The sequence below is a fragment of the Rhipicephalus sanguineus genome, chromosome 8, assembly GCF_013339695.2.
Source record: "Rhipicephalus sanguineus isolate Rsan-2018 chromosome 8, BIME_Rsan_1.4, whole genome shotgun sequence".
NCBI classification, from domain to species: Eukaryota; Metazoa; Arthropoda; class Arachnida; order Ixodida; family Ixodidae; genus Rhipicephalus; species Rhipicephalus sanguineus.
In genome coordinates this window covers 159,758,283-159,782,657 of record NC_051183.1, presented here as the reverse complement: position 1 = coordinate 159,782,657, position 24,375 = coordinate 159,758,283, and the positions used below count along the sequence as shown (strand labels likewise).

The following is a 24,375-nucleotide window of genomic DNA, read 5'->3' as shown; positions in this document are numbered from 1 at the left end:
CTCCATCTCACAAGCTGGTTGCAGCAGGGTGGAAGCTACGAGGTGTAAGAAAGTCACACCCTTGCGCAGGAAAACGTAGTTCCGTTTGTAATTGCATTATAATTGGAGGAGGTGCTACACGTCACAGCAATTCGTGATGCGCTAAGCAGGATTCGCATGTACGTCACGGGCATTTTTTTATTGCATCGGTAACTTCCGATAATTGTGATGACGAACCAACATGGCAGCGCTCATGCAGACGCGATCGCTCGCTTCGATCCGAACTCGCGTTTGCTACTTGCCCACTGTCCTGAAAGCAATAAATAAACGGTGGAATCTGCTATCGCTTTGTGGCATCTCACGCTGAGGACAAAGTATCAGGCACATTTTTATTAGCTGTTTGTTCAGCCATGCCTGCTAAGCCTTGTCGCCGAGAATTTGAGAATGAATCTTGGAAACAGTGCAAAGTAGACATGAGTACATTGCTGTCGAAGCACCGGGACGCAAATACAACGCAAGCCGAAGCGTCGGTTTAGAACTTACGGCCGCACAGCTCTCGACGGCGACTTCTTAATTTCGAGCGCAAGGAACCAGCTATGGGCTAAACCAGCGTCGACGTGTGCTGCTACGCATAGGCGTGCGCACAGGGGGGGCGGCCGCCCCCCCCCTAATAAACTAAGAGGGGGGGGCGCAAAATCTGCCCCATAAATTGACCCCCCGAGTCCCCTAAGAGGGAGGGGGGCGCAAAATCTGCCTCGTACATTGACTTACAAGGGGGGGGGCGCTACGATTAACCTTCGCCCCCCCCCCTGATGGGGAACCCTGCGCACGCCGATGCTGCCACGTTATTCTTTCTTTTTGTAGCGTTAGCTACACTTGCCTAGCCGGAGCCGATTTCGCGTGGAGCGCCATGAGCCGTGCTGCGCATGCGCGAGGATCAGTGATGTCACACAGCTGGGTCACCGGAGATGGCATCTCACGCGCTCTACGACACCGCCGCGCGCGGCTCGCCGCTGCTTGTCTGCGGGTTCAGGAGGAGTGGCGTCGTAGCAGCGGCAAACAAACTGGCGCCGGTGCGCGCGCAGACTCCGCCAGCGCCGCGCGCGACTCGCCGCCGCCGGTCTGCGCTTTCCAGAGTGACGTCGTAGCCTTGGCAGACGTATTGGTGCAGCGCGCGCGCACCTATTTGCCTTCGCTGTGCAGTCGCCGTCTGAGACTGTGCTGGAGCCGCTTGATAGCGCCTCTGACTGGCGTTTGCAGGTGGGTAACGCCATGGAGAAGGAGAGCACAAATGCTGCTCAATGGCGCAGAAGAGCCGAGAAGCTTATCTCATCGGATCCCGAAGTAGTTGCCTGGCAATTAGCGGTTCAGCGTACGAAGAATGAACAGAAGAAGGCTAATAATCCTACACAATCTGGAAAGCTAAGAATAATCAGCTGAACTTTTGCTAACGCTACGTATATCCTGGCATAGCCGAGCTAAGCCACTGCAAATTTTTTTCCGGCGCTACCGCTGCTGCCCAACGCAACAGCGTTGATTGCTACCACTTGTACGTTTTACTTGCCCTACGCAACATCTGCCCAACGCATGTTTTATTATTATTATTATTATTATTATTATTATTATTATTATTATTATTATTATTATTATTATTATTATTATTTTGTTGCGGCGCTGCCCTTGCTGCCCAACGCTAAGAGCGTTGGCTGCTCTCGTGTGCTTGCTCTATTCGCACAACGCGTTACGGCTACGCGGACGCCGAGCAGACGGCGCGGCGGGGATGAATACATCGGGAGGTGTGCTCGCTCTTCCCATTGGCTGTGCAGCCCCGTAGCTTCCACAGTGCTGCAACCAGCTTGTGAGATGGAGCATAGAAGGCGAAGCGGCCGCAGGACGAACTGAACAAAATGTGGTAAATATCAACAACTTTTTTTGGCGAGCCGGCGCATCTTTCGAACAACTTGAGGCAGCGCGAAAAAATCGAGGACGAAGCTGAGGAACACACACACACACACACACACACACACACACACACACACACACACACACACACACACACACACACACACACACACACACACACACACACACACACACACACACACACACCTGTTGTGTTTTTCACGCTGCCTGAAGTTATTCACATCGTAAATGTATTTAGAGAAAAAGATCTATTGTACAGATATTGCTCGAAGCGAAGAATTAAGGTGAAAATGAACGCTGGGTGACAGATTCACGAAAAAAACAAGGCCGCGCCTAGAGTATTTTGGAGCCACATAAAAGCTATAGGTAGGAAGTGTGTCACAATGCAACAACACATTGTAGATGGAGAAGGAAATCAACTGGAAGGGTACCAAGCGCTAGGTTACATCCGGAAGGTAACAGCCGATTCGCTTGAAAAGAATGTCGAGGGGATTTCCCCGGTGAGTTAATGAGAGCGCAACCGAGGGAGAGCTGCCACTTGACAATTTCAACTCACAGCATCCGTCCACCCATCCACGGCTTTCATGCTGCCTCTAATGAGCATTGGATCATATGCCGAGCGAAGGCTCTCTACAAACGAAGGCGTATCTGCGCGTTTGAAGTTAAAAAAGATCAACACAAAAAGTGTACTGCATTTCAAAAGTAATATAGAGACTTGAACCGCTGGCCACATGATCGGACACTTGCATTCTCGTTTTCTTTGTTCTTTTGTAGCCTCGTGTGGGATTAGAGCAGCATTCCTACCAGAGCGAAGGTAAGGCAGGAAAAGTGATTGCATGCTGCATTTTTGTGGTACTAGATAGTCTCTTATAGTCATGAATAATGAAGCACAATTCTGGACATCTTCGAGGGATTTGATGAGATAATCCTAGTGAGGTGACCAGATCCATATTCCAGCTGAGGGCGCACGAAAGTATGGTAGGTGAGCTTGGGAGTAGTTGCAGTTGTGCTGTTAAATTACCTTTGAGATAGCCTTATGTTTGCGCTGCAGTTGCGGCGATCTCTTCTTTGTTCACGATACATTAGGCGTGTAATGAATACAAACATATCTGTAGCAAGTTGTAGTTGAGTGTGAATCCTCGTTAGGGGAATATGTAAAGATAGAATTCGAGAGCTTTCCACCCAAAAGTCATGGTTATGCATTTGTTACTGTCCAAACTAATTTGTCATAACTCACACCAATGCAATATGCGATAGAGGTCATGTTGAGGAGCGCCGTGGTTACTTCCCGAATTATTAGGGGCGAAGCTCCTTAGGGCGTGGGTCGTTCCCTCCTCTGTAATAGTATGTAGCCAGCTCTAGTTTAATGAATTGCTCACTAGATGAGCAATTCACTAGATATCATAATTTACAAGACATCGTAGTGTTCCTTGATTTAATCACACTAAAAGACATACTTTGCCGGCGATATACTCTAGTGAGCTTTCAATTTTTTGTCTTAATGTACATGATAAAGAAATTTCTACAAAAAACGCAAAGCACACCTTGAGCAAGATGTTTGGCTAAATGGGACCATGAGGTGATGCGAAGCCGGAGCACTTGCACGATCGCGTTCCGTTGGCTTTCGTTGGGCATGCGACCGACCTCGCCTCGTGGAACGCGAAGAAGAACGCTACGCGCGTCGTGTCTTCCCTCAAGCCTTGCCGTTAAATCTCATAGGGCGAGCGGGGAACGCGGTCGCTCTTGGCGCGCTTTCTCTTTCGCTCGGAAGCGGACACTTTCCCTGCATTTCACCGATCACAAAGCGGTGATAATGAAGGGACCACGTAAACCACCATACAATAAAAGTTTGATGTTTATTATATACACGGTGTTTCACACTCTTTTTATGATGAAGGGTTTCACGGTTTACCGATCATTTGCGATCATCAAGCGCTCGTTTTGTGCCTTCTTTCTGTGTCCTCCGTCTTTTGTGCGCGCTAAAAAAGTTTCAACACGATCATTTCCTCTGGAACTTCGCCCCACTCATCAATACACCCAGTGGATATGCTGTGATTTTTTTTTTGTGAAGTAGAGAAGCAGCGACTATGCAATTTTTCTCATTCTGCGGAGAACCGTGGTACCTGCTAAACACCTGTAAGACATTATGTGTACTTTGTTGATGCTGTGGCTGATGACGATGAAGAATTATGGCACAGCCCCTTGTAATGGGTTGGAAGCATTCAACAACCTACTCGTAGCACAATTCGCATTGTGTGACGCCTGGTTACATAATTCGCGTTGTGTGACACTTGCTTGTTATTTTACTGTTCTACTACGCTACATTACATAGGTTAATGTGGTTCCTTCTCGATATGGAGGCTATATAGGGTCTTTTTGCAAAGCAGTTTTAAGTACCGGCATCGCTCTGAGGTAGAATACTGGGCTCCCACGCAGAGGGCCCAGGAGGTTCGAACCTCGTTCCAACCTGGAAATTTTTTCTTATTTCGTTTTTTTTTCCTTATTTCGAGCGATACTGGTTACGGACACCGGCGGCGGCGGCAGCGGCGGCACCAAAAACCGCCCTTGTGATCTCATAACAGCTTTCGTTATAAAAAATATTTGAAGGTGGCGCCGCGGGCCTCCTGTTTTTGCTCACTGCAATGTTTTCGGATTTTACGACCGAATTTAACGCCAACTATATGTGATGTGTAGAAAAAAATGTTTGCTGGTTTTAATACGCATTACTGTAAATTACATCTATGCTTTTTTTATGCCGTCCTCAGAAGGAAAAAAAATGACAAAAATGGCAAACTTGGTCCAAATCAAGAGAGTTTGCTATGTTTGATGCGCCTTGGCGCCTTTCCTATTTCACATAGAAAGTTAAAAAAAAGTGTCAAGTATAGCAAAGAGCCTTTGCAACATTTATGCGGAAGATAGTTTTCCTACAGGCAGCGCAAAAGAAGAAGAATTGGAGAAGCGAGATTTTTAAAAAAGCTCATTTAAAAACAGTAAAAAAAAACTGCGGTCTCAATTTTGACGACATTTTTTTATCAAAGAGCGCTTATGTCAGTGAGAACACCGTGTTAATATTAATGTCCTCATTTGCTTTGTTCACGAGATTTAACGGGCCAAATTGACCCTTGCTGTGTGTGCTCACTTCAGTGCGATTGATGGTTGCCATCATATTGCATTGCACGTAAATCTAGTTGTAATTATTTTCCTGCAGTAAAGCTTTGCTGTGGTGTCTTGTCGTCAAGAAAAATGTATTCTCAAACTTTATTTGTGTCTAGCGTGTGCGGGGGCGGGCTGCTGCCGCTCTCTAAAGGTCTAACGCGTACGCAGTTTGCAGCTTACAACCTCAACTAATCCGGCAGTATTCGCCAATCAGGAGTACGCGAGACACCGTGAGCACATGGTTTAGGTGACTTTGTCAAATCTCTTCTTGCACACCAAACAAAGCATCTGTATGCAGCGAAGACCAGCTTAAACTAACTAAATGCCACAATCAGTAGGCGCGCTGTTATGCAGTTGTTTTCCATTACGTGCATTGTACGCTCTGACCATCTTCCCCATTCGACGCACACTGTGCCTAAACAACACTTGTAAAAGGTTAGCTCAATCATTTTCGAGCCGTTTATTTTACTTCCCGCTATCACATGTTTTCGGCGTCGCAGATAACGTCTTCCTGTATCATCTCGACCTTTACCTCAGCGTTTCAGCAGCCAGAAAACGTGCGGTGCGGCATGATTAAGCCATAAGTGGCCGAAGCTGCCTAACTGATGTTTTGTTGGCACTTTACTAAAGTGCTTTCCCACGTCGAGAACAGCAGAGGTCACTGGTGGCGCCAGACGGACATTATCCTTAGTTTTGACAACGAGTGTGGCCTACAAATTAATTATCACAACCCAACGCTTAGACACCCTTGGTCATAAAATGTGAAACCGTGAGCAGTTCTGGAAACTCATTCATGACAGCTGCGCAGAAGTGGGATAATGTGTGCGGCGCCGTTCAGTGTAAACGTTTCGACTTGGTCTAGCTGTTCACTACACGCGATGCGCGCGGCCCATGGCTACGCCCGAGTATACAGTGCCAATTATTTATGCGTTCACAAAAAAAAGATTGCTGAGAAAAACATTTTCGTTGCACAATTTTTTTTCCTTGCTCGTTTTGTTGTTGCCTACCTCCAGAAGCTACTGTCATAGGCTGAGGATCTTTGCTGAGGATCTTCGGGACAACTGCGAGGTCTGCTAGCACTGCTTTACGCTCCTCAAGGAAAACCTGTCTACATCTATCCGCGATGATGTAGACCAAGCATTTCTTCAAGAAGAAGAAGCGATTGATGAAGGGTTTCTTGAAGGGCCAGTTGGTACATGATACTGAGGGGAACAGCGCAAAAAACGGGACGGAGAAAGATTGAACACACGACACAAGCGCTTCTGTCGTGTGTTCAATCTTTCTCCGTCCCGTTTTTTGCGCTGTTCCCCTCAGCGATTGATATCTTGACCAGGTGCGCCCACCTTTCCTCTGATGCTTGTAGGCGAGGTTGTAAGCTGCAAACTATGTACACGTTAGCCCTTTAGAGGGCGGCAGCAGCACACTTTCGCACACGCTACACACAAATAAATTCTGAGAACGCATTTTTCTTGACGAAAAGCCACCAGAGCAAAGTTCTGCTGCAGCAGAATAATTGAAACTGTACATTTACGTACAACGCAAGCTGATAACAACCATCATTCGAACTGAAGTGAGCACACACACTAAGCGTAATTTTGGCCCGTTATATCTCGTGAACAAAGCAAATAAGGACATTTGATATTAAAACCGTGTGTTCACTGACATAAGCGCTCTTCGATAAAAGACTGCCGTCAAAATTGAGACCGGAGGTTTTTTTTATTTTAGTTTTTCAAGACGAACTTTTTTGAAAAAACTTGCTTTTTAACTATTTTTTGTCTTTTTTTTTGCGCTGCCTGTAGGAAAATGATCTGCCGTATTAATGTTGCAAAGGCTCTTATCTATATTTGACACTGTTTTCAAGTTTCTCTCTGAAATAGGAAAGCCGCCAAGGCGCCTCAAACTTAGCACACTTTTTTTTATTTCAGCAGTGTGTGCCACTTTTTGACATTTTCTTCATTTCGAGGACGTCATAAAAAAGCGTGGATGTAATTCACAGCAATGCGTATTAAAATCAACAAAAAAGGTTTTCGTCACATCATTTATAGTTCACGTTAAATTCGACCGTGAAATTCGAAAACATTGCAGTGAGCAAAAACAGGAGGCCCACGCCGCCACCTACAAATATTTTTTTGGCGCGCTGGGAGCGTTTCTTGGAAATAATATTTTTGGTTCCGTGCACATTGTATGTGCCCACACAACATATAAAAACCCAGGCAAAACATAAATATCGACCGGACAGGCATGTTCGATCTCTCGTGGAATCACCCTGTAGTGGAGGGTTCCGGAAATTTCGACCACCTGGGGTTCTTTGACGTGCACTGAAATCCAAGCACACGGGCCTCAAGCATTTTCGCCTCCATCGAACATGCGGCCGCCGCCCAAGACTATCTCCTAGGGTATACCGGACGAAACGTCAGTAATTCGAGATAAAGTATCATCGACGATCGTGAATTGCTTGCGAAATGACCAATTTCGGAGCCAGCAAGGGAATCTATGCTATATAAGTTTTCTACGAGGGCACGATGGGCGACATATTCGAATGCTTTCGAAAAGCTTATGAGTATGCAGTCTGTCTGAAAGTTAGAGTCAGCTCTACGGAATAGATTAGTAAATTCTATTGTTTTTCATGTGAATCCTTTTCTGAAGCCATGCTGGTTTTCAAAGAAATTTTCCAAGTAGCTGGTTACGTTTGAAACGATTATGTGTTCACGTAACTTACCAGGAAAGTTGGTTAGTCATATCAGGTGATAATTGCAGACCTTATTTCTATCTCCAGATTTGTGAACTGGAATTACCTTAACAATTTTCCCATTACTTAGCATTGCACGTGTATTTAAGGATTGCTGAGGAATGTGATAGATGGGATTACTTGAGAGAATTGGTGGGGGATTACTGTTTCGGAACTTTTGAGTTTATGCCGCCCGCCACGGATGAAGGGGATATTTTTAATTAGCTGAATAATGGTGCGATTTCTTGAGATCTAAGATTTATTGGGCCGATGTACTCGTAGCTAACTTACGGTGCAGCAGGCATGTTCAACTAGTTTGCTTTACGTTAAAGCGAATCCAAGTCATGTAATTACGAGATAAAGCCAGGCTCGTTTTTCTGGAAGAAATCATATGAGGAACACTGGAGTGCCGTCGGACACGCGAAAGCATTATGCCCCATGAAGCGGAAAATCCCACGAGCATCGGGTGTTAGAATCCGATGGTACCGAATGCCACGTGACCAAGTGATGGCGACACGCTTTAACGTCAAGAAAAACCAAGCTGTGTCCCGCCAAAAGAGAAATGTCGATGGAAGCAAGGAATAAGAAAAACATGGTTGATCCCGTCATCATAGGAATCAGTATAACACAAAAGTAAAACGTGTTCTTACAGAAGCAGTTGAATGTTTACTGTACATTGATATAAGATAATGTCTATATCATAATGTCTATTAGTGTTTGGCAGCTATAGCATGGATGCCCCCAGGTGGACGCTTGGTGGTACATCTCCATCCCGACGACTAATGTCCGTGGTTAATGATTAAACGAATCCTTGTGGTAGCTGTAGTAGTTGAAGGTGAGAACTTGATCAGAGAAAGCGGTGTGACAGCCAGAAAAGCGTCGCTGAGTGCACGCAGAACTTGGGCTAATGTCGTCATCCCGCGGCATGTTAGAGTTATTGACCACACAACAGGGAAACTCAACGCGCGTCGTTTCTCCCCTGTAGCCCGGCCGCGATTTGTTTTCGGGGCGAGTATAGGCTGGGAACACGGTGTTTCAGCCAGGCGAGGCAGGCGCGCGTGGCAGAGCTATTTTGGGTATGAATATCCGGATGCTATGAGCGAGGCCGCGCTTGGGCTAAGGTCGCCACATCGCGGTGCGTTAAAGCGTTGACAAAATCGCACTTCTATTGGAAACGCGCCGAATGGGACGGACACGTACAGCGACGCGTTGCAGGAGCTAATTGCCGGCCATGGTCATGATACATTACTTCGCTTTATCGCTCCCAGAGGGCGACACCATTCCGCCGGCCTAGAGCACTGTGAGAGGAAAGCGCGAGATATAAAGGGCGCGTTTGTAAATCCTCTAGACTATGTGACCGTGGCGCAGTGGATAGCGTGCCCGGCATTTCTTGTCGCGGACCGAGAGGTCGTGGGTTTGACTCCCGTTGACGGAACTTTTTTTCTTTGTCATCTGATCGCGTGCATATTTTCGACGTCGTATCGGTGACGGACATACGTCACTGAAATCTTGGTGGACCCCAGCATAGAAGGCTTTCGTGTTCAAAAAGACTGACTGTCCCAAGTGACACAAAACCCACTTTCCCCAGTGTGATTATACAGGTGATCGCGTCATGTGACGGTCCCGTGGCCATGTAGGAGCACAATTTTGCAAGGTCACATGGCAGAGTGACGGTTCACGTGACAATTACACGGGCCACTGGCGTCGAAATAGCATGTTCGAGACGTCGTCGGTAATCATACCACTGAGGTAAGACTCCCCCCTTAATGGGGAACCCTGCGCACGCCAGGTTGAAATATAAGTACAGTCCCCACTGATTAGAACGCAAAATCGAACTTTTCTTTAGTATAGCGACTGGTGTGAAGAATTTCTCGAGATAACCTCACCATGTCGCTGCAAATCTGGCCACTAATGGTCATGTTGGCTCTGATGTAAATTTGACATCTTGACCGCACACAAAAGACGAGGCAAGAGGGAAGTAGAAGACACGGGCGGTAAAATTTGAACTCGTTTATTCATACACAGACCTAGCAATATACAGGGACTTATGACATGCGCAGAAAGCGTTACATTCACTCACCAGCCAAGCGGGGCAGACACTTGTCAAACAAACATATTTCGGATTGAAATAATCTAATGGATGTATCGCTTACACAGTCATCACTTTTCTTTCTAATATGATATGCCTCCAACAGCTCTGGGGCTGTCTGATCTTGGCTTCTGTCCAGAATCTTGATCTGATGAAACCGCGGTTCAGAGGTGCAGTCATTACAGTGCGCAGGCAGAAGAGCCAAATTGCCTTTTTTTTTACTTTTGTGCCTGTTCCCTGGCTCGATCGTTGAGGCACCGCCCCGTCTGCCCTATGTAGGACTTGCCGCACGTATATGGGATCTCGTACACAACCCCGGTAGAGCATTTAGCATACGGCTCTGGATGGTTCTTACCACAGCCGTGTCTTCTAGGTTCTCCGGAGGTACGGGGGCAGAGCCACGACAGCTTGGAAGGCGCCGAAAAAACGATGTCAAACAGTAAACACCAACTAGGCCAGACTCAAGTTAGCCTGCTGTTCAAACCAAAAATTACGCGGTATGTCTCGAACTGAAGAGTGTGGAAACTGTCGCGTTTCAAACCGTGAGGACTGTACGTAGGCATTTCTTCCGAAAGAGTTATGCGGAATCCCGCAAGGTGGACGAAAGGTTATGAAGCGGACAACCACCTCGTTTGTAGCACGAAGCCACAAGGAAGGATTTCTCAGAAAGGAAAGCTTCCCAGTGGGAAAAAACAGCGCGCAGACGGACGGGACGAAGAAAAGGTAACACAGAACAAACGCTGGAAAGCTTCCTAGTTAAAGAAAAGCTCGTCCTGGTCCGGGGATCGAACCCAGGACCAACGCCTTTCCGGGGCGGTCGCTCTACCAATACCGCTAGCCAGCATGCTATCAATAGGCAGCGCGACGGCGAATTAGTCAACAACTCGAAGCACACGGACACACAATGCTATGAGTTCTGTGAAATCCCGCTATGCGGCAGAAACGTTATGAAAGGGATAATTGACAAACTTTGAAGACCCTATTCAAATCATACAAGAATGAATCTCTTGCGTTGGGGCTTCGCGCTAAAAGTGGGTGGTTGTCAATTATCCCTTTTTGTAGGCGTTCCCGTATTAAAATGAGGCGGTCTTGCCAAGAATGAAAGTCCGAAGCTCAGCACCACAATGTGATTGTCACTGTACTACAATGCGAGTAGTGGGAGGCAATATCCAAAGCACGAAGTCTGACATTTTAGAAGAATTTCTACTGATGTCGCAGACTCTGGTGCAGTACAAGGTAGTTGAAGTGCTTTTATGTCTGAATGTGGCACGAGAAGAATATTATCTTCAGCCACGTTGGTAAAACGCTGCGATAAAAGTTAGGGTGCGTTTCCTCAGTACTATACGAAATGCATGCTAACGCGACAAGAAAAAAAGATTCAAGCAAGCTACTCCAGAACCATCGCGCTGACCCGAACGACGCTTACCGATCCAACTTGGGCGCTCTCCTCTTCGGTCAGTTTGGCTCCGGCAGCCACGGGCGCCTTGTCGGGCTTGGCCTTGGCCAGTACAGACTTCTCTCCAGCGCTGCGAGTGGACGAAGTGCGACGCCGCCTGGCGCGTCGTTCAGTATCCGAGGTGGAGTCACTTTCGTTGGCGCTCAGCCGGGAGTACTGCCTAGATGGAAACATCACGTTCCAAAGAGGCGCATCAATAACAATACTATCGGAACATCTTACGCGGAAGAACGGGGCTTCGTGCAGCGAGCATTCCACAACACCGAATGCTTCGAGTAATTCGACCACATTTCTTTACAGCTACCGCTTCTAAACAGCGACAGCGCTTCAGACCTCACCCGTCTCGCGGCAACACTGGTCAACTATCTCGTACTTAAGAAAAACTTGACAATGGGCTAATTGGTTTGACGTGATGAACGTTTCTTGCGCAAACTTTACAAAAAAGAACTCAAAATGAATGACGTACAAAACACATCAGCGCAAACTAACAACCGTTTATTACGAAGATGGATATGTAATATATACAGTGACCACATGCGTGCGCAGAACTGCTCGAGCTAGCGACGCCCCCTGTCCTCGTTGATCAGCTCAATTTCGGCTTGGCTGAGCGCTATCGACGGCGCGCTTACACACGTGCCCTCTGCTGTCATTTTTATAGTGAAAGGCTTGGAAGACCTCTCTCTTCGTCTGCTTGTTCGACCTGTGCCAAATTTCAGTTTCTTCAGACACAGGACTACACGGGCACCCGCTGCAGTGTGTCGCCAGATGCCCTGGAGCTTGTAGGAGGCCGCAGTTGTAGCGGTGCTCCCGCAGCCTCTCGTTGACGCACCTTCCCGTCTGTCCAACGTAATGAGCACCGCAGGACAGTGGGATCCTGTGCACGACTTTTTTTTCGTGCATTCAACGAACCTCTCCGCATGTCTGGTCGAGCACAGCGCTTCTTCGTTTCTGTCGTGGTCACCGTTCACTTTTGGGCACAATCCTATGAGCTTTTTCGGCGCAGTGAATGCCGTCCTCATACCGTACTTTTCAGCAACCTTCTTCATTCGGTGTACCACCGATGATGATTAGTGGGGCTTTTTGGCGCAAGGGCCATGGGTGGCCAAAGAGCGCCATGTCTGTTATGTGGTGTTGGCGATGACCAATGATTACGATGGCAGGGTGTATTGTGGCTGTATAAAGGCCTAAAATCACGCGCTATAAAGAAGCGTAAAAAATGTGTATACAGTATAAAATTATGGCAGTGACAAGTGGTGTGATCTATGGGTGTGGGATAAATGACTAGTGAGCATGGTATTTACATGTGAGAGGCGGGATAACAGCACGAGTGCCTCCTCAAGGCCTTTGATCCCAAAGGCCGAGAGGCAGGTGCTTCCTTTGATGGAAACCGTAGCAGCAGCCTCAATCATGAGGCCGCGCTACGGAGCGCCTGGAAAAATAACGTTAAAATTGTGTACATCTTTTAGGAATGCAAACAGGGACTGATATTTAAAATGGGGTTCACTGCCAATGAACATAGCAGGATGAAGAGGGTACTGCAGGTATACAGATGAAAAATGCTTTTTTCTGAGAGCGTCCAGTTCCGTGCATTGCAGTAAGGTGTGGAGTACAGTTAGTGGATCGCCACAGTGATCACACAGAGGTGGATCGCCTCCGGACAAAAGATATGAGTGGGTACTATGTGTGTGGCCAATCCTCAGTCTGCAGAGTGTAACTTCTGTGTAGCGTGAATTCGATACCGGCGGCCAATTACCTAGATGTGGTTTGATAACGTGTAGCTTATTTCTTGTCTGCATATCCCATGTGGTCTGCCAAAAGGCCCTGAGCTTTCTTTTGAGGAAGGGTTTTAAGTCTAGTGGGGGAATAGCTATGAGTGTATTGGGACTGTTTTCGTGGGCGGATACTGCTAGGTGATCCGCCAACACGTTGCCTGCAATCTCGCGGTGCCCTGGCACCCAGCACACTACGACACGTTGTTCGAGTGTGTAGATCGTGCATAAAAGAGAGTATAGCGAGACAAGGACAGGGTTTTTGTGTTTTTTCAGAGTTTTTAAAGCTTTTACCACGCTTAGGGAATCCGTGTAAATAACTGCCTTTTGTAGTTTTGAGTGTCTTATGTGTTTAACAGCCGCAAGTATCGCGTAAGCTTCCGCTGTGAAGATACTTGAGTTTGGGTGCAGAATACCGGAATCGGAAAAGGATGGACCAACCGCTGCGTACGACACAGAAGTATTGGACTTTGAGGCATCTGTGAAGAATTCTGGACACGTGTATTTGTGCTGGAGTTCGAGGAAGTGTGTGCAGATATGTGCAAGTGGAGCGTGCTTGGTAACTTCCACGAAAGAAACATCACAATCTATAAGCTGCCACTGCCACGGCGGGAGACGTGGAGCGGGAGCCATTAGAGAGTGTTCGAGAATTCGCACACCCATTTCTTCAGCTAGAGCCCTCACACGAAGTGAGTACGGCTGTCTCACCGAAGAACGGTTGTCGAAAAGGGCAGAACTGGACAAATCATTGATTGTGGAGTGTGAGGGGTGTTCCTTGTTTGCGTTCACCTTTAGAAAATATACAAAAGATAGGTAAGATCTCTGTAGGTGTAGCGACCACTCGTCCGATTCGACGTAGAGGCTTTCCACGGGGCTGGTGCGAAAGGCGCCCGTAGAAAGGCGAATGCCTAGATGGTGGACAGGGTCAAGCATCTTCAAGGCGCTTGCTGTCGCCGACTGATAGATTATTGCACCGTAGTCTAGGCGAGTGCGTATGAGGCTTTTGTACAGATTCAACAGACACTTTTTGTCACTACCCCACGTAGTGTGTGACAACACTTTTAGAACATTCATTGTTTTTAGGCATTTGTTTTTAAATATTTAATGTGCGATACGAACGTAAGCTTACTATCGAGAATTAGGCCTAAGAATTTGTGCTCCGTCTTCACGGAGAGATGTTGACCATGCAGGTCAATATCTGGATCAGGATGAAGGCCTCTCTTTCGAGAGAACAGGACACAGGTGCTTTTTTGAGGATTAAGGCTGAAACCATTCTCGTCCGCCCATTTGGAGATCTTGTTCAGCCCTAGCTGGACCTGACGCTCACAGATCGAAAGGTTGCACGACTTAAAACCGACCTGTACATCGTCGACATATGTGCAATAAAACATATTTCGTGGTATGCAGAGGCGCAAGGAATTCATTTTGATAATAAAGAGTGTGCAACTAAGTACACCACCCTGTGGCACTCCCGTTTCTTGAAGAAATGGTCTTGATAGAACATTTCCTACCCGAACTCGAAACGTGCGATCTGACAAGTAGCTCTCTATTATATCTAGCATTCTACCACGTACACCAAGGTGGGACAGGTCTCTTAGTATTCCAAAGCGCCATGTTGTGTCGTAAGCCTTTTCCATATCGAGGAACACAGACAGAAAGAACTGCCTGTGGACGAATGCGTCACGGATTTGTGCCTCGATACGTAACAGGTGGTCGGTCGTGGATCTACCCTCGCGAAATCCGCACTGGTACGGGTCAAGTAGATTGTTTGTTTCCAGGAAATATATAAGACGGCGGTTTATCATCTTTTCAAAAAGTTTGCACAGGCAGCTTGTTAGTGCGATCGGCCTGTAGCTCGTAACGGAGGATGGATCCTTGTCCTGTTTAAGAATAGGAATGACAATGGCCTCTTTCCAAGACGAGGGGATTTCGCCGGAGAACCAGATAGCATTATACAAGGACAGTAGGGTTCTTTGCGTTTCGGCAGGTAGGTTTTTCAACATGTCGTATATCACACGGTCAGAACCTGGGGCGGAATTACTGCAGCTGTTAAGCGATACCTGGAGCTCAGCTAAGCTGAAGGGTTGGTTGTATGCCTCGTGTTTTGTACATTTCCGCTCTAGTTTTTGTTTTTCTATTCTTGTTTTGTACCGTTGGAAGACTTCAGAGTAATGCGCGGAACTAGACACTTGTTCGAAGTGTGCGCCGAGGAAGTTTGCCTGGTCTTCCAGGGTGTCGCCTTGTGTGTTTACTAGAGGAAGTGAATGTACTTGCCGCCCTGCTACCCTACTAACCATGTTCCAGACTTTAGCCTCCTGTGTATACGAATTGATCCCCGTTAAAAACTTCTCCCAACTTTCTCTTCTTGCCTGACGGCGCGTTCTCCTGCCTTGAGATTTTATGTTTTTGAAACTGTCAAGGTTCTCGGCTGTGGGAGAGTCCCGAAGCAACCTCCATGCTTTGTTTTGTTTTTTGCGCGCCTTCCGGCATTCATTGTTCCACCATGGGACCCGTCGTTTGCCAGACAGTCCACTTGTTTGTGGGATACATTTGGTGGCAGCATTAATCAAAAAAGCTGTGAAGTAGTCTACAGCTGCACCTATGCTTAAATCACACATGTCTGTCCAGCTTAAGAGAGCAGTCTTACGAAACTGTTCCCAATCGGCTTTGTCGATGTGCCATTTGGGAACCTGTGGGGGACATTCATTTACTATTTGTGTGCTCAGAACAATAGGAAAGTGGTCACTTCCGTAAGGGTTCTTAATCACTTTCCATTTAAGTAAGGATAGAAGCGATGGAGATGTAATGCTGAGATCTATAGACGAGTATGTATTGTTAGCGAGGCTGTAATATGTTGGGTCTTTCTGATTCAACAGACAAGCGCCCGAAGAGAAAAGGAATTGTTCAATTAGACGACCTCGCGCATCGCACCGAGAATCGCCCCATAGATTGCTATGTGCATTAAAGTCTCCAAGTACAAGGTAAGGTTCCGGAAGTTCATCTATTAAGGACTGGAATTCGTGTTTTTGCAGGTGGTAGTGTGGAGGTATGTAAAGAGAGCAAATGGTGACGAGTTTGTTCAAAAGAACCACTCGAACAGCCACTGCCTCCAGGGACGTTTGTAGTGGTAAATGTGTACATGCTACTGATTGGTTGACTATAATGGCTACACCACCGGATGATACCATGGCATCATCTCGGTCCTTTCGAAAAATGAGGTAGTTGCGTAGAAAGTTTTTGTGTTGTGGTTTTAAATGTGTCTCTTGTACACACAGCACTTTTGGATTGAGTTCGTGAAGGAGTTCTTGAATGTCATCGAGGTTTCGCAGAAGGCCTCGGATGTTCCACTGTAATATTTCTGTGTGCATATTAATGATAAAAAGGTGCTGTGTGTACAGTAAGGAAGTGTGGAGTGTTCAAGTGAAATACTTTGTTTCAGGAGGCAGGGCGGTCGTCCGGCCCCGTTATTGGCTTTTTTGTTTTCTTGGCGCGGTCCAGAGAACTGCGCCGGTGTTTCGGCACCAGGGGTGCCGATACCGTGTCCATTGCCTCCTCGGAGGCACTGGATGCCCGCACGGTCGGGCTAATGGCTCGAGTTTCGGGCCTCGTCTGGCGTGACGAGGCCTTGAGACCCGACGGCCCTGGAGTCGCCGGTCCCTGTTCGCTAGTTGGCGGAGTAGACTTGACTACTGCCGCCGTGGGGGCAGGCGCCACAGCCGACGGTTCGCTCTGCGCAGACCGTGGGAGTGGCGGGGGCCGATGCGACGCGGCCCCCCGGCGCGCCGCATCAGCGTAGGGTGTGCTGTGAAAGGGTGAGCACCTTTTACGGGCTTCGCGGAAAGAAATGTTCTCTTTGTACTTCAATGTGATGATGTCCTTTTCTTTTTTCCAGCTTGGACATGAACGTGAGTATGCAGGATGGTTGCCGTTACAGTTGACGCAGTGTGGTGGCTCAGCACAGTTGTCGGAGGGGTGGCCTTGTACACCGCATTTAGGACAAGTTTGATGACCACGGCAGCTGAGTGATCCGTGGCCGAATCTCTGGCATTGGAAGCAACGTCTGGGGTTAGGAATGTATTGTCTGACATTTAATTTTATGTAGCCTGTTTCAATGGTTTGGGGAACAACACTGGTTGAAAATGTGAGAATCAGGTGTTTCGTTGGGATTTCTTTTCCTTCTCTTCTAATAACGATTCGTTTCACATCAGTCACGTTCTGGCTTTTCCATCCCTCTAGCAGTTCAGCTTCAGACAAGTCAAGGAGGTCTACTTCCGAAACGACACCGCGTGAGGTGTTCATGGACCTATGGGGTGACACTGTAATGGCTATGCTTCCAAGTGATACGAGAGTGCTGAGTTTTTCATGCTGTTGTTTCGCTGTGACTTCGAGAAGAAGGTCACCGCTCGCCATTTTGGTTACCTTGTAGCCCGGCCCTAAGGCTTCGGTCAAGGATTTTGCAACTGTGAATGGAGAGATAGTTCTTGCGAGTTTGTCAGGGTTCTGGCTGTGAAGGACATGGAATTTTGGAAACGTTTCAGTTGGTCGGGTCAGAGAATTAAGTATTTCATCGGTGCGTACCCTCTTTTGAGGTTAACGATCAAGGAGACGGGGGAATGGAGCTCTTTCCATTATAGTTGTGTGTGTTTCGGCAGCAGTGGCGGCCACCCACCATGGAGTCCAACTTGGGGACGCTGCAGCACTTATGAACTAAGGCTGCAGACGCCAGCCGTACAATGCCGCTATAACCTAATATATTATGTCCAAGAGAGGACACATATACACGGTTAACCCGGGCCGCCTACGAAAATGGGGAAGTAACAGAAGAGATTAGAAGACAGGACAGCGAGGAAGGAAGATAGGAAGGCGAAAGATCAGAGAGGGGGATAGGAAAAGGCGACCGCCGATTTCCCCTGGGTGGGTCAGCCCAGGGGTGCCGTCTACGTGAAGCAGGGGCCAAAGGGGTGTGTTGCCTCTGCCGGGGGGCCTTAAAGGTCCAAGCACCCGGCGTCGGCTCAACCCCCAGGATCCCCTTTTCCCCGGACACGGCAAAGCCACGCACGGCGGGGCGTGGGAGGGGGTCGAGACCCCCCCGTTAGCTCGGGTCCGTGGTGTCGCTACACACCAAACGCCTGCTTGCGCAGACGCCCCTGCGGGGTTCGGTGTACCACCGTGTGCATGCATGGTATTGTAATGAAAGGTGGCCTTTTATCTTTTGGCAGTTTTTCTTTTGCTTGCCTTAGCACAAGTGACGACGTGATTGCTAGCAACAAGTGACGTGGGTATCACCCCTCTTTTCGAGGCGCTGCACTCGCATGCTCACTGCTGCTTCGATAGTGGGAAAGAACGATTGCTCAACTGCCTCCAGGAGGCTCGCCGTGGCTATGCTCCTTTTCACAATCTTGGAGTGCCCGGAATCAAACGGCAACATCTGCTTTTCCCCTCTTGGCTCGTGGGTTCAGCACGTGTGCTTGCTTTCCCTTAAGATGCTCAAATCGAGATACTGAAGGCGTCCGTCCTTCGGAACTTCGAATGTGAACCGTAGCCCTTCGTGCTCAATTGCAAATGAGCGTAACACGTCATCCCTTGTCTACTCAGACATCAAACCATAAGGAAGGCACACGAGGAAATCGTCCACGTACCTGACGCACTTCGCCACACCAAACTGCTGCAGAGAGGCCTATAATTTTCTGTTTCCTCTTGCCATGAAAAGGTTACAGAGCACTGGAGCGATTCTGGATCCGATGCAGGTTCCGTCATCTTGGAAAAAAAACTTCCCATCGAACCCGACGAACAGTGACTGAAGTCCGCGAAGCCCCGCAGGGACGTGCCCCACTCATTTTGAAATTTCCCCACCCCGAAACTTTCAATTGCTTCCTCGACTGCCTTGCTTCTCCAAGATGATGGAATCTGCATCGGATTCCATCATCTGTGAACCGCAGCACGAATGGCTGCGGTTCACATTCGAAGTTCCGAAGGACGGACGCCTTCAATATCTCGATTTGAGCATCACATTTTTGGCAGCAGTGGTTGCGGCTAAAATTTTTGGCAGCAGTGGTTGCGGCTAAAGGACGACGCTCTAATTCCCTGCTTCCGCGTGATACAGGTTGGTGACAGCCAGTTCGTTCCTAGGACGACCACTTATCCGCCGGTCGCCTACATTCAATCAGCTGCCTGCTGATTGCAATTGCATGGTCAGTACACGTGCCTGGGAAACCTGCGTCATCTGCGCTGGGTTGCCCTTACCACCGGCGGAGTGGACGTCATTGGACAGCTTGGCCTGCCACCATTAGGCGCCTTGGACCCTACATAAGGATTCCCTCTGGTCCTGGCTCGTCATTTTGGCAGCAGTGGTTGCGGCTAAAGGACGACGCTCTAATTCCCTGCTTCCGCGTGATACAGGTTGGTGACAGCCAGTTCGTTCCTAGGACGACCACTTATCCGCCGGTCGCCTACATTCAATCAGCTGCCTGCTGATTGCAATTGCATGGTCAGTACACGTGCCTGGGAAACCTGCGTCATCTGCGCTGGGTTGCCCTTACCACCGGCGGAGTGGACGTCATTGGACAGCTTGGCCTGCCACCATTAGGCGCCTTGGACCCTACATAAGGATTCCCTCTGGTCCTGGCTCGTCATTTTGGCAGCAGTAGTTCCGGCTAAAGGACGACGCTCTAATTCCCTGCTTCCGCGTGATACAGGTTGGCCTCCTTACTTTTGGTTTTGTCTTGGAACTCCGCACCGCTCCCACTGCTGCCAGCAGTTTTTTGTAGTTTTCGCGCTGTCTTTATTGCAGTCTTTTTAGTGTTTTTTCTAGTGTAGTTTCTGCGTGTCCTTATTGCAGACTTTTTAGCGTATTCCTAGTGGTGTTGGTGCGATAAACCAACTTTTACAGGTTGGTTGTTCTCTACTGTGACGATATTGTAGCCGGATTTAACAAATCTTACCGCGACTGCTGCTCGCTTGCATTTTCCTGTGTTACTGTATGCCTTCATATGCTGAACTGGCTAGAAAGATCGAGCAGCTTGAATCATTGCTTAACGATAAGCTTGACAAACTTGTTGATGACCTTGCCTCAAAGGTTGTCAAGCAGCTTGATGATCAAGGTCTTCGTAACCTTACGTCACTGGTTGACAGTGTGCGTTTTATGAGTGATGAATATGACAAAGTGCAGGCGTCTGTCGATGATATGGCAACAACGATCAAAGGCCTGAAGGCCGACAATGAAGCACTGAACAAAAAAGTCGCTGACGTAGAACAATACAGCAGGCTAAATAATATTGAGATCAAAGGTGTCCCCTGTACGCAAGGTGAAGATTGCACTGCCATCTTGAAAACAATCGCCCAATCTATTGAATGTCATGTTTCATCCTCAGACATTGACACTATCCATCGTGTGGCGAGTAAGACATCAGATAAGAATATTATCGCCCGATTTTGCTCGCGTGACAAGAAGAATGAATTTCTTCGGAAAGCTCGTAAGGCGCGCTTGCGCACTTCTCAGCTAGGCTTGTCTGGAAGCTCTGATAATGCCGTTTTTGTCAACGATCATCTGACTATCGCCAACAAGAACCTTTTCAGTAAAGCGCTCGCTCTCAAAAAAGAATTAAAATGGCGTTACCTTTGGACCGACAACTGCCGCATCAAAGCGCGTAAAACTGAAGACAGCAAGGTCTTCTGGATATCTTCTGATTCTGATCTTCGTGTCTTCTCCTAGACATTAACCCGACGAAATCAATCACCTAACTTTCTTGCTACAGCCTCTCTGCATGTCTTTGTTCTCAACTGAAGACACTAAAGCACTGCTTAGTGATTCTAACTACACAATTCTACATGTAAATGCAAGAAGTTTACGTAAAAACTATGACAGCATTGCTACACTTATCGACTCACTCGGTCATTCTTTTTCATTCTTATGTATCTCCGAAACCTGGCTTGGAGCCTCTGATGGCAGCCTATATGATTTTCCCACTTACCATTCTGAATATTGCCACCGCATCGCCAGTCGCCACGGCGGTTCAGCTATTTGCATTTCATCAGCAATTAACTATGAACGAAGGCTTGATTTAAGTTTAAATGTATCCAATTGCGAATCAGTATGGATCGAAACACACTTGACTTCTCCTAGCAATCACAACAGTCTAATCATCGGTTGCATTTATCGTTCGCCATCATCTTCTATACCTGACTTCTTGCACAATTTTTCTGTAATCTTTGAAAAGATTACTTCTGAAAACAAACATATTTTAATTGTTGGTGACTTAATGTGGAACAACCTTGGTAGAGAACAGCGCTTTGCGATAGGTGGCGAGACACTGGAAGTTGTAAAGGAGTAAGTCTACTTAGGACAGGTAGTAACCGCGGAGCCGAACCATGAGAGTGAAATAACTAGAAGAATAAGGATGGGTTGGGGCTCATTCGGCAAGCATTATCAAATCATGAATGGTAATCTACCACTATCCCTCAAGAGGAAGGTATATAACAGCTGCATCTTACCGGTACTTACCTACGGAGCAGAAACCTGGAGACTTACAAAGAGGGTTCAACTTAAATAGAGGACGACGCAGCGAGCGATGGAAAGGAAAATGATAGGTGTAACCTTAAGAGACAGGAAGAGAGCAGAGTGGGTCAGGGAACAAACGGGGGTTAATGACATCATAGTTGAAATCAAGAAGAAGAAATGGATATGGGCCGGGCACGTAGCACGTCGGCAGGATAACCGGTGGTCATTAAGGGTAACTGACTGGATTCCAAGAGATGGCAAACGCGTGAGGGGGAGACAGAAAATTAGGTGGGTAGATGAGACTAAGAAGTTTGCAGGTATTACGTGGCAGCAGAAAGCACAGGACCGGGTTGATTGGCGGAACATGGGAGAGGCCTTTGCCCTGCAGTGGGCGTAGACAGGCTGATGATGATGATGATGATGACTTGACACAGAAAACTCTCTAGTATCATCCTACAGCGATTGCTTTGCTGGTTTAGGATTGGAATCGTTGATCACTTCTCCTACTAGGTATTCCGCTTCTGGAACTAACACTCTCCTTGATCATGCCTTGTGTAACATCACTCCGTCTCCAATTGCAGGTGTCATTGACATGCCAATCACAGATAATCATCCCATTTTCGTTTCCCTTGCTACAAATAAACCTAAATGCAACAAAAGTTATTTCACTTCCAGGTTCAACACTGACAACTTTGTTAATGCGATAAGTGAGGTAGATTGGTCATCAGTGAGTGCCCAATGTCACCCTGAAATGGCTCTAGATAAATTCTGCTCTGTATTTCTGAAAGCCGTGTACGCTAATACTTCAACCGTTAAATGCAAAAAACAGATATAAATTCATTCACAATCCTTGGATAACAAATGGTTTGTTAACCAGCTTGCGAAAAAAAGATAACCTATACAAAAAACTAAAAAACAACCTTTTAATGTAAAGTTAATGCAGCGCTATAAAAAATACAATACTTTGCTTAACAATTTGCTAAAAAAATCTAAAAGGCTTTACTATGAAAAAATGTTTCTCCAAGCTACGAACAACCCAAAAAAGCAATGGCAACTTTTTAATAGTTTTCTGAACTCGCCAACAGGTAACGGTGCAATAGATAAAATATACTATCATGATATAGCCTACACTGAATCATCTAGTGTAGCTAATGCATTTAGTAATTACTTCCATGAAGTTTACAACAACATCCCGCTAGATTCTAGTTTTCCGCTTAATCGTTGTAATCATTTTTTTCTTTTTCCAGTGTCAGCAGATGAAGTCTATTCTGCAATACTGAATCTTAAGAACACTAGCTCTGGTAGAGATAACATCTCCGCCTATCACTTAAAACTTGTTGCTTCATCTGTTTCGGAACCCTTGTGCAATCTTATTAATTTAATTTTTAAAAGCGGTATATTTCCCGAATCCCTGAAAAAGGCAAAATTAATTCCTGTCTTAAAAAAGGGAACAAATCTCAAGTATCTAATTATCGCCCCATCTCTATTCTGTCGTCGATTAGTAAGCTTATTGAAAAATTGTTTCTAACACGTTTACATAAGTACCTCGCTAAATATAATTTGTTGAACCCTTTCCAGTTTGGTTTCCGACAGGGCAGCTCGACCAGCTTAGCTTTGATAGCATTAACCGATTTTATAAGAAGTTCTATTGACAAAGGCAAGTTTATTGGTTCAGTGTTTTTAGATTTTACTAAAGCTTTCGATACCATTAACCACACTATATTATTTGCTAAACTTGAATCCTTAGGTATAACTGGCCCTGCCCTTACTCTCACAAAAAGTTACTTACATAATCGAGAACAATCAGTCTATGTTGGTGGAGTATTTTCTGAATCAAAACTTTTTAATCAAGGCGTACCTCAGGGCTCAATATTGAGTCCCTTGTTGTTTTGTATATATATTAACGATTTACCTGATTGTCTTGAGCTCTCAAACACTGTTTTATATGCAGATGACACTACTATTTCCGCGTCTAATACGTCCATAACTTCCTTACTTTTTAAACTAAACAATGAACTAGAAAGAGACGTTGAGTGGTGTAAGACAAATCATCTCATTTTAAACCCTATAAAATCTCAGTTCATGTTATTTAAATCTAATCATAGGTTGTTGTCATGTGTACCTCAAGTAACTGTCAACAATCATTTAATAACTGCGACAAACTGTGTATCATTTCTTGGAATAAAATTAGATTCAAACTTGAAATTTACCCACCACATTGCGTTTATTAAACAAAAAACTGCTTTTGGCATAAGAGCATTAATAAAAGCACGAACCTATTTTCCACTACAGGCTTTATTATCATTATACTTTGAGTTCATTCATAGTCATATTACTTATGGGATCACTTCATGGGGAAACACGTACAATGTTCACCTCTCATCTATTCAACATTTACAGAACATGGCTTTTCGTATCATCACTAACAGTCCATTCCAATCGAATGCTTGCACACTTCTGCTAAATAACTCTATTTTACCAATTTCTGGTTTGTTTAAATATCATTCATGTATTCTCTTTTTTAAATTACTGCATAATCGTCTACCTTACGTATATATTGATGGCAGATTGCGTACCAATAATAACTGCACTAGGTTTGCACACAATCTTAATTTTCTGCTTCCTCGATGTAACACCAACTATGGTAAAATGGCATCTTTTTCATCGCTTAAAATTTGGAATGACCTTCCATTACAACTTAAACAGCTGACTTCTTTAAACACATTTAGGCATGAATTAAAGCTTTATATTCTCTGTAAACAGTTTCACTGATAGCTT

General features: G+C 46.4%; 1 protein-coding gene across 1 annotated transcript in view; it reads right to left on the bottom strand.

The window, feature by feature from the left end:
* The window catches only part of LOC119402432 (ATP-binding cassette sub-family C member 3), a 311,062-nt gene that overhangs the window by 126,663 nt on the left and 160,024 nt on the right, over nt 1–24,375 (bottom strand). The window contains exon 12 of the mRNA XM_037669579.2: nt 11,302–11,491. Coding sequence (XP_037525507.1) covers nt 11,302–11,491 — 190 coding nt within the window. The remainder of the gene's footprint in view (nt 1–11,301; nt 11,492–24,375) is intronic.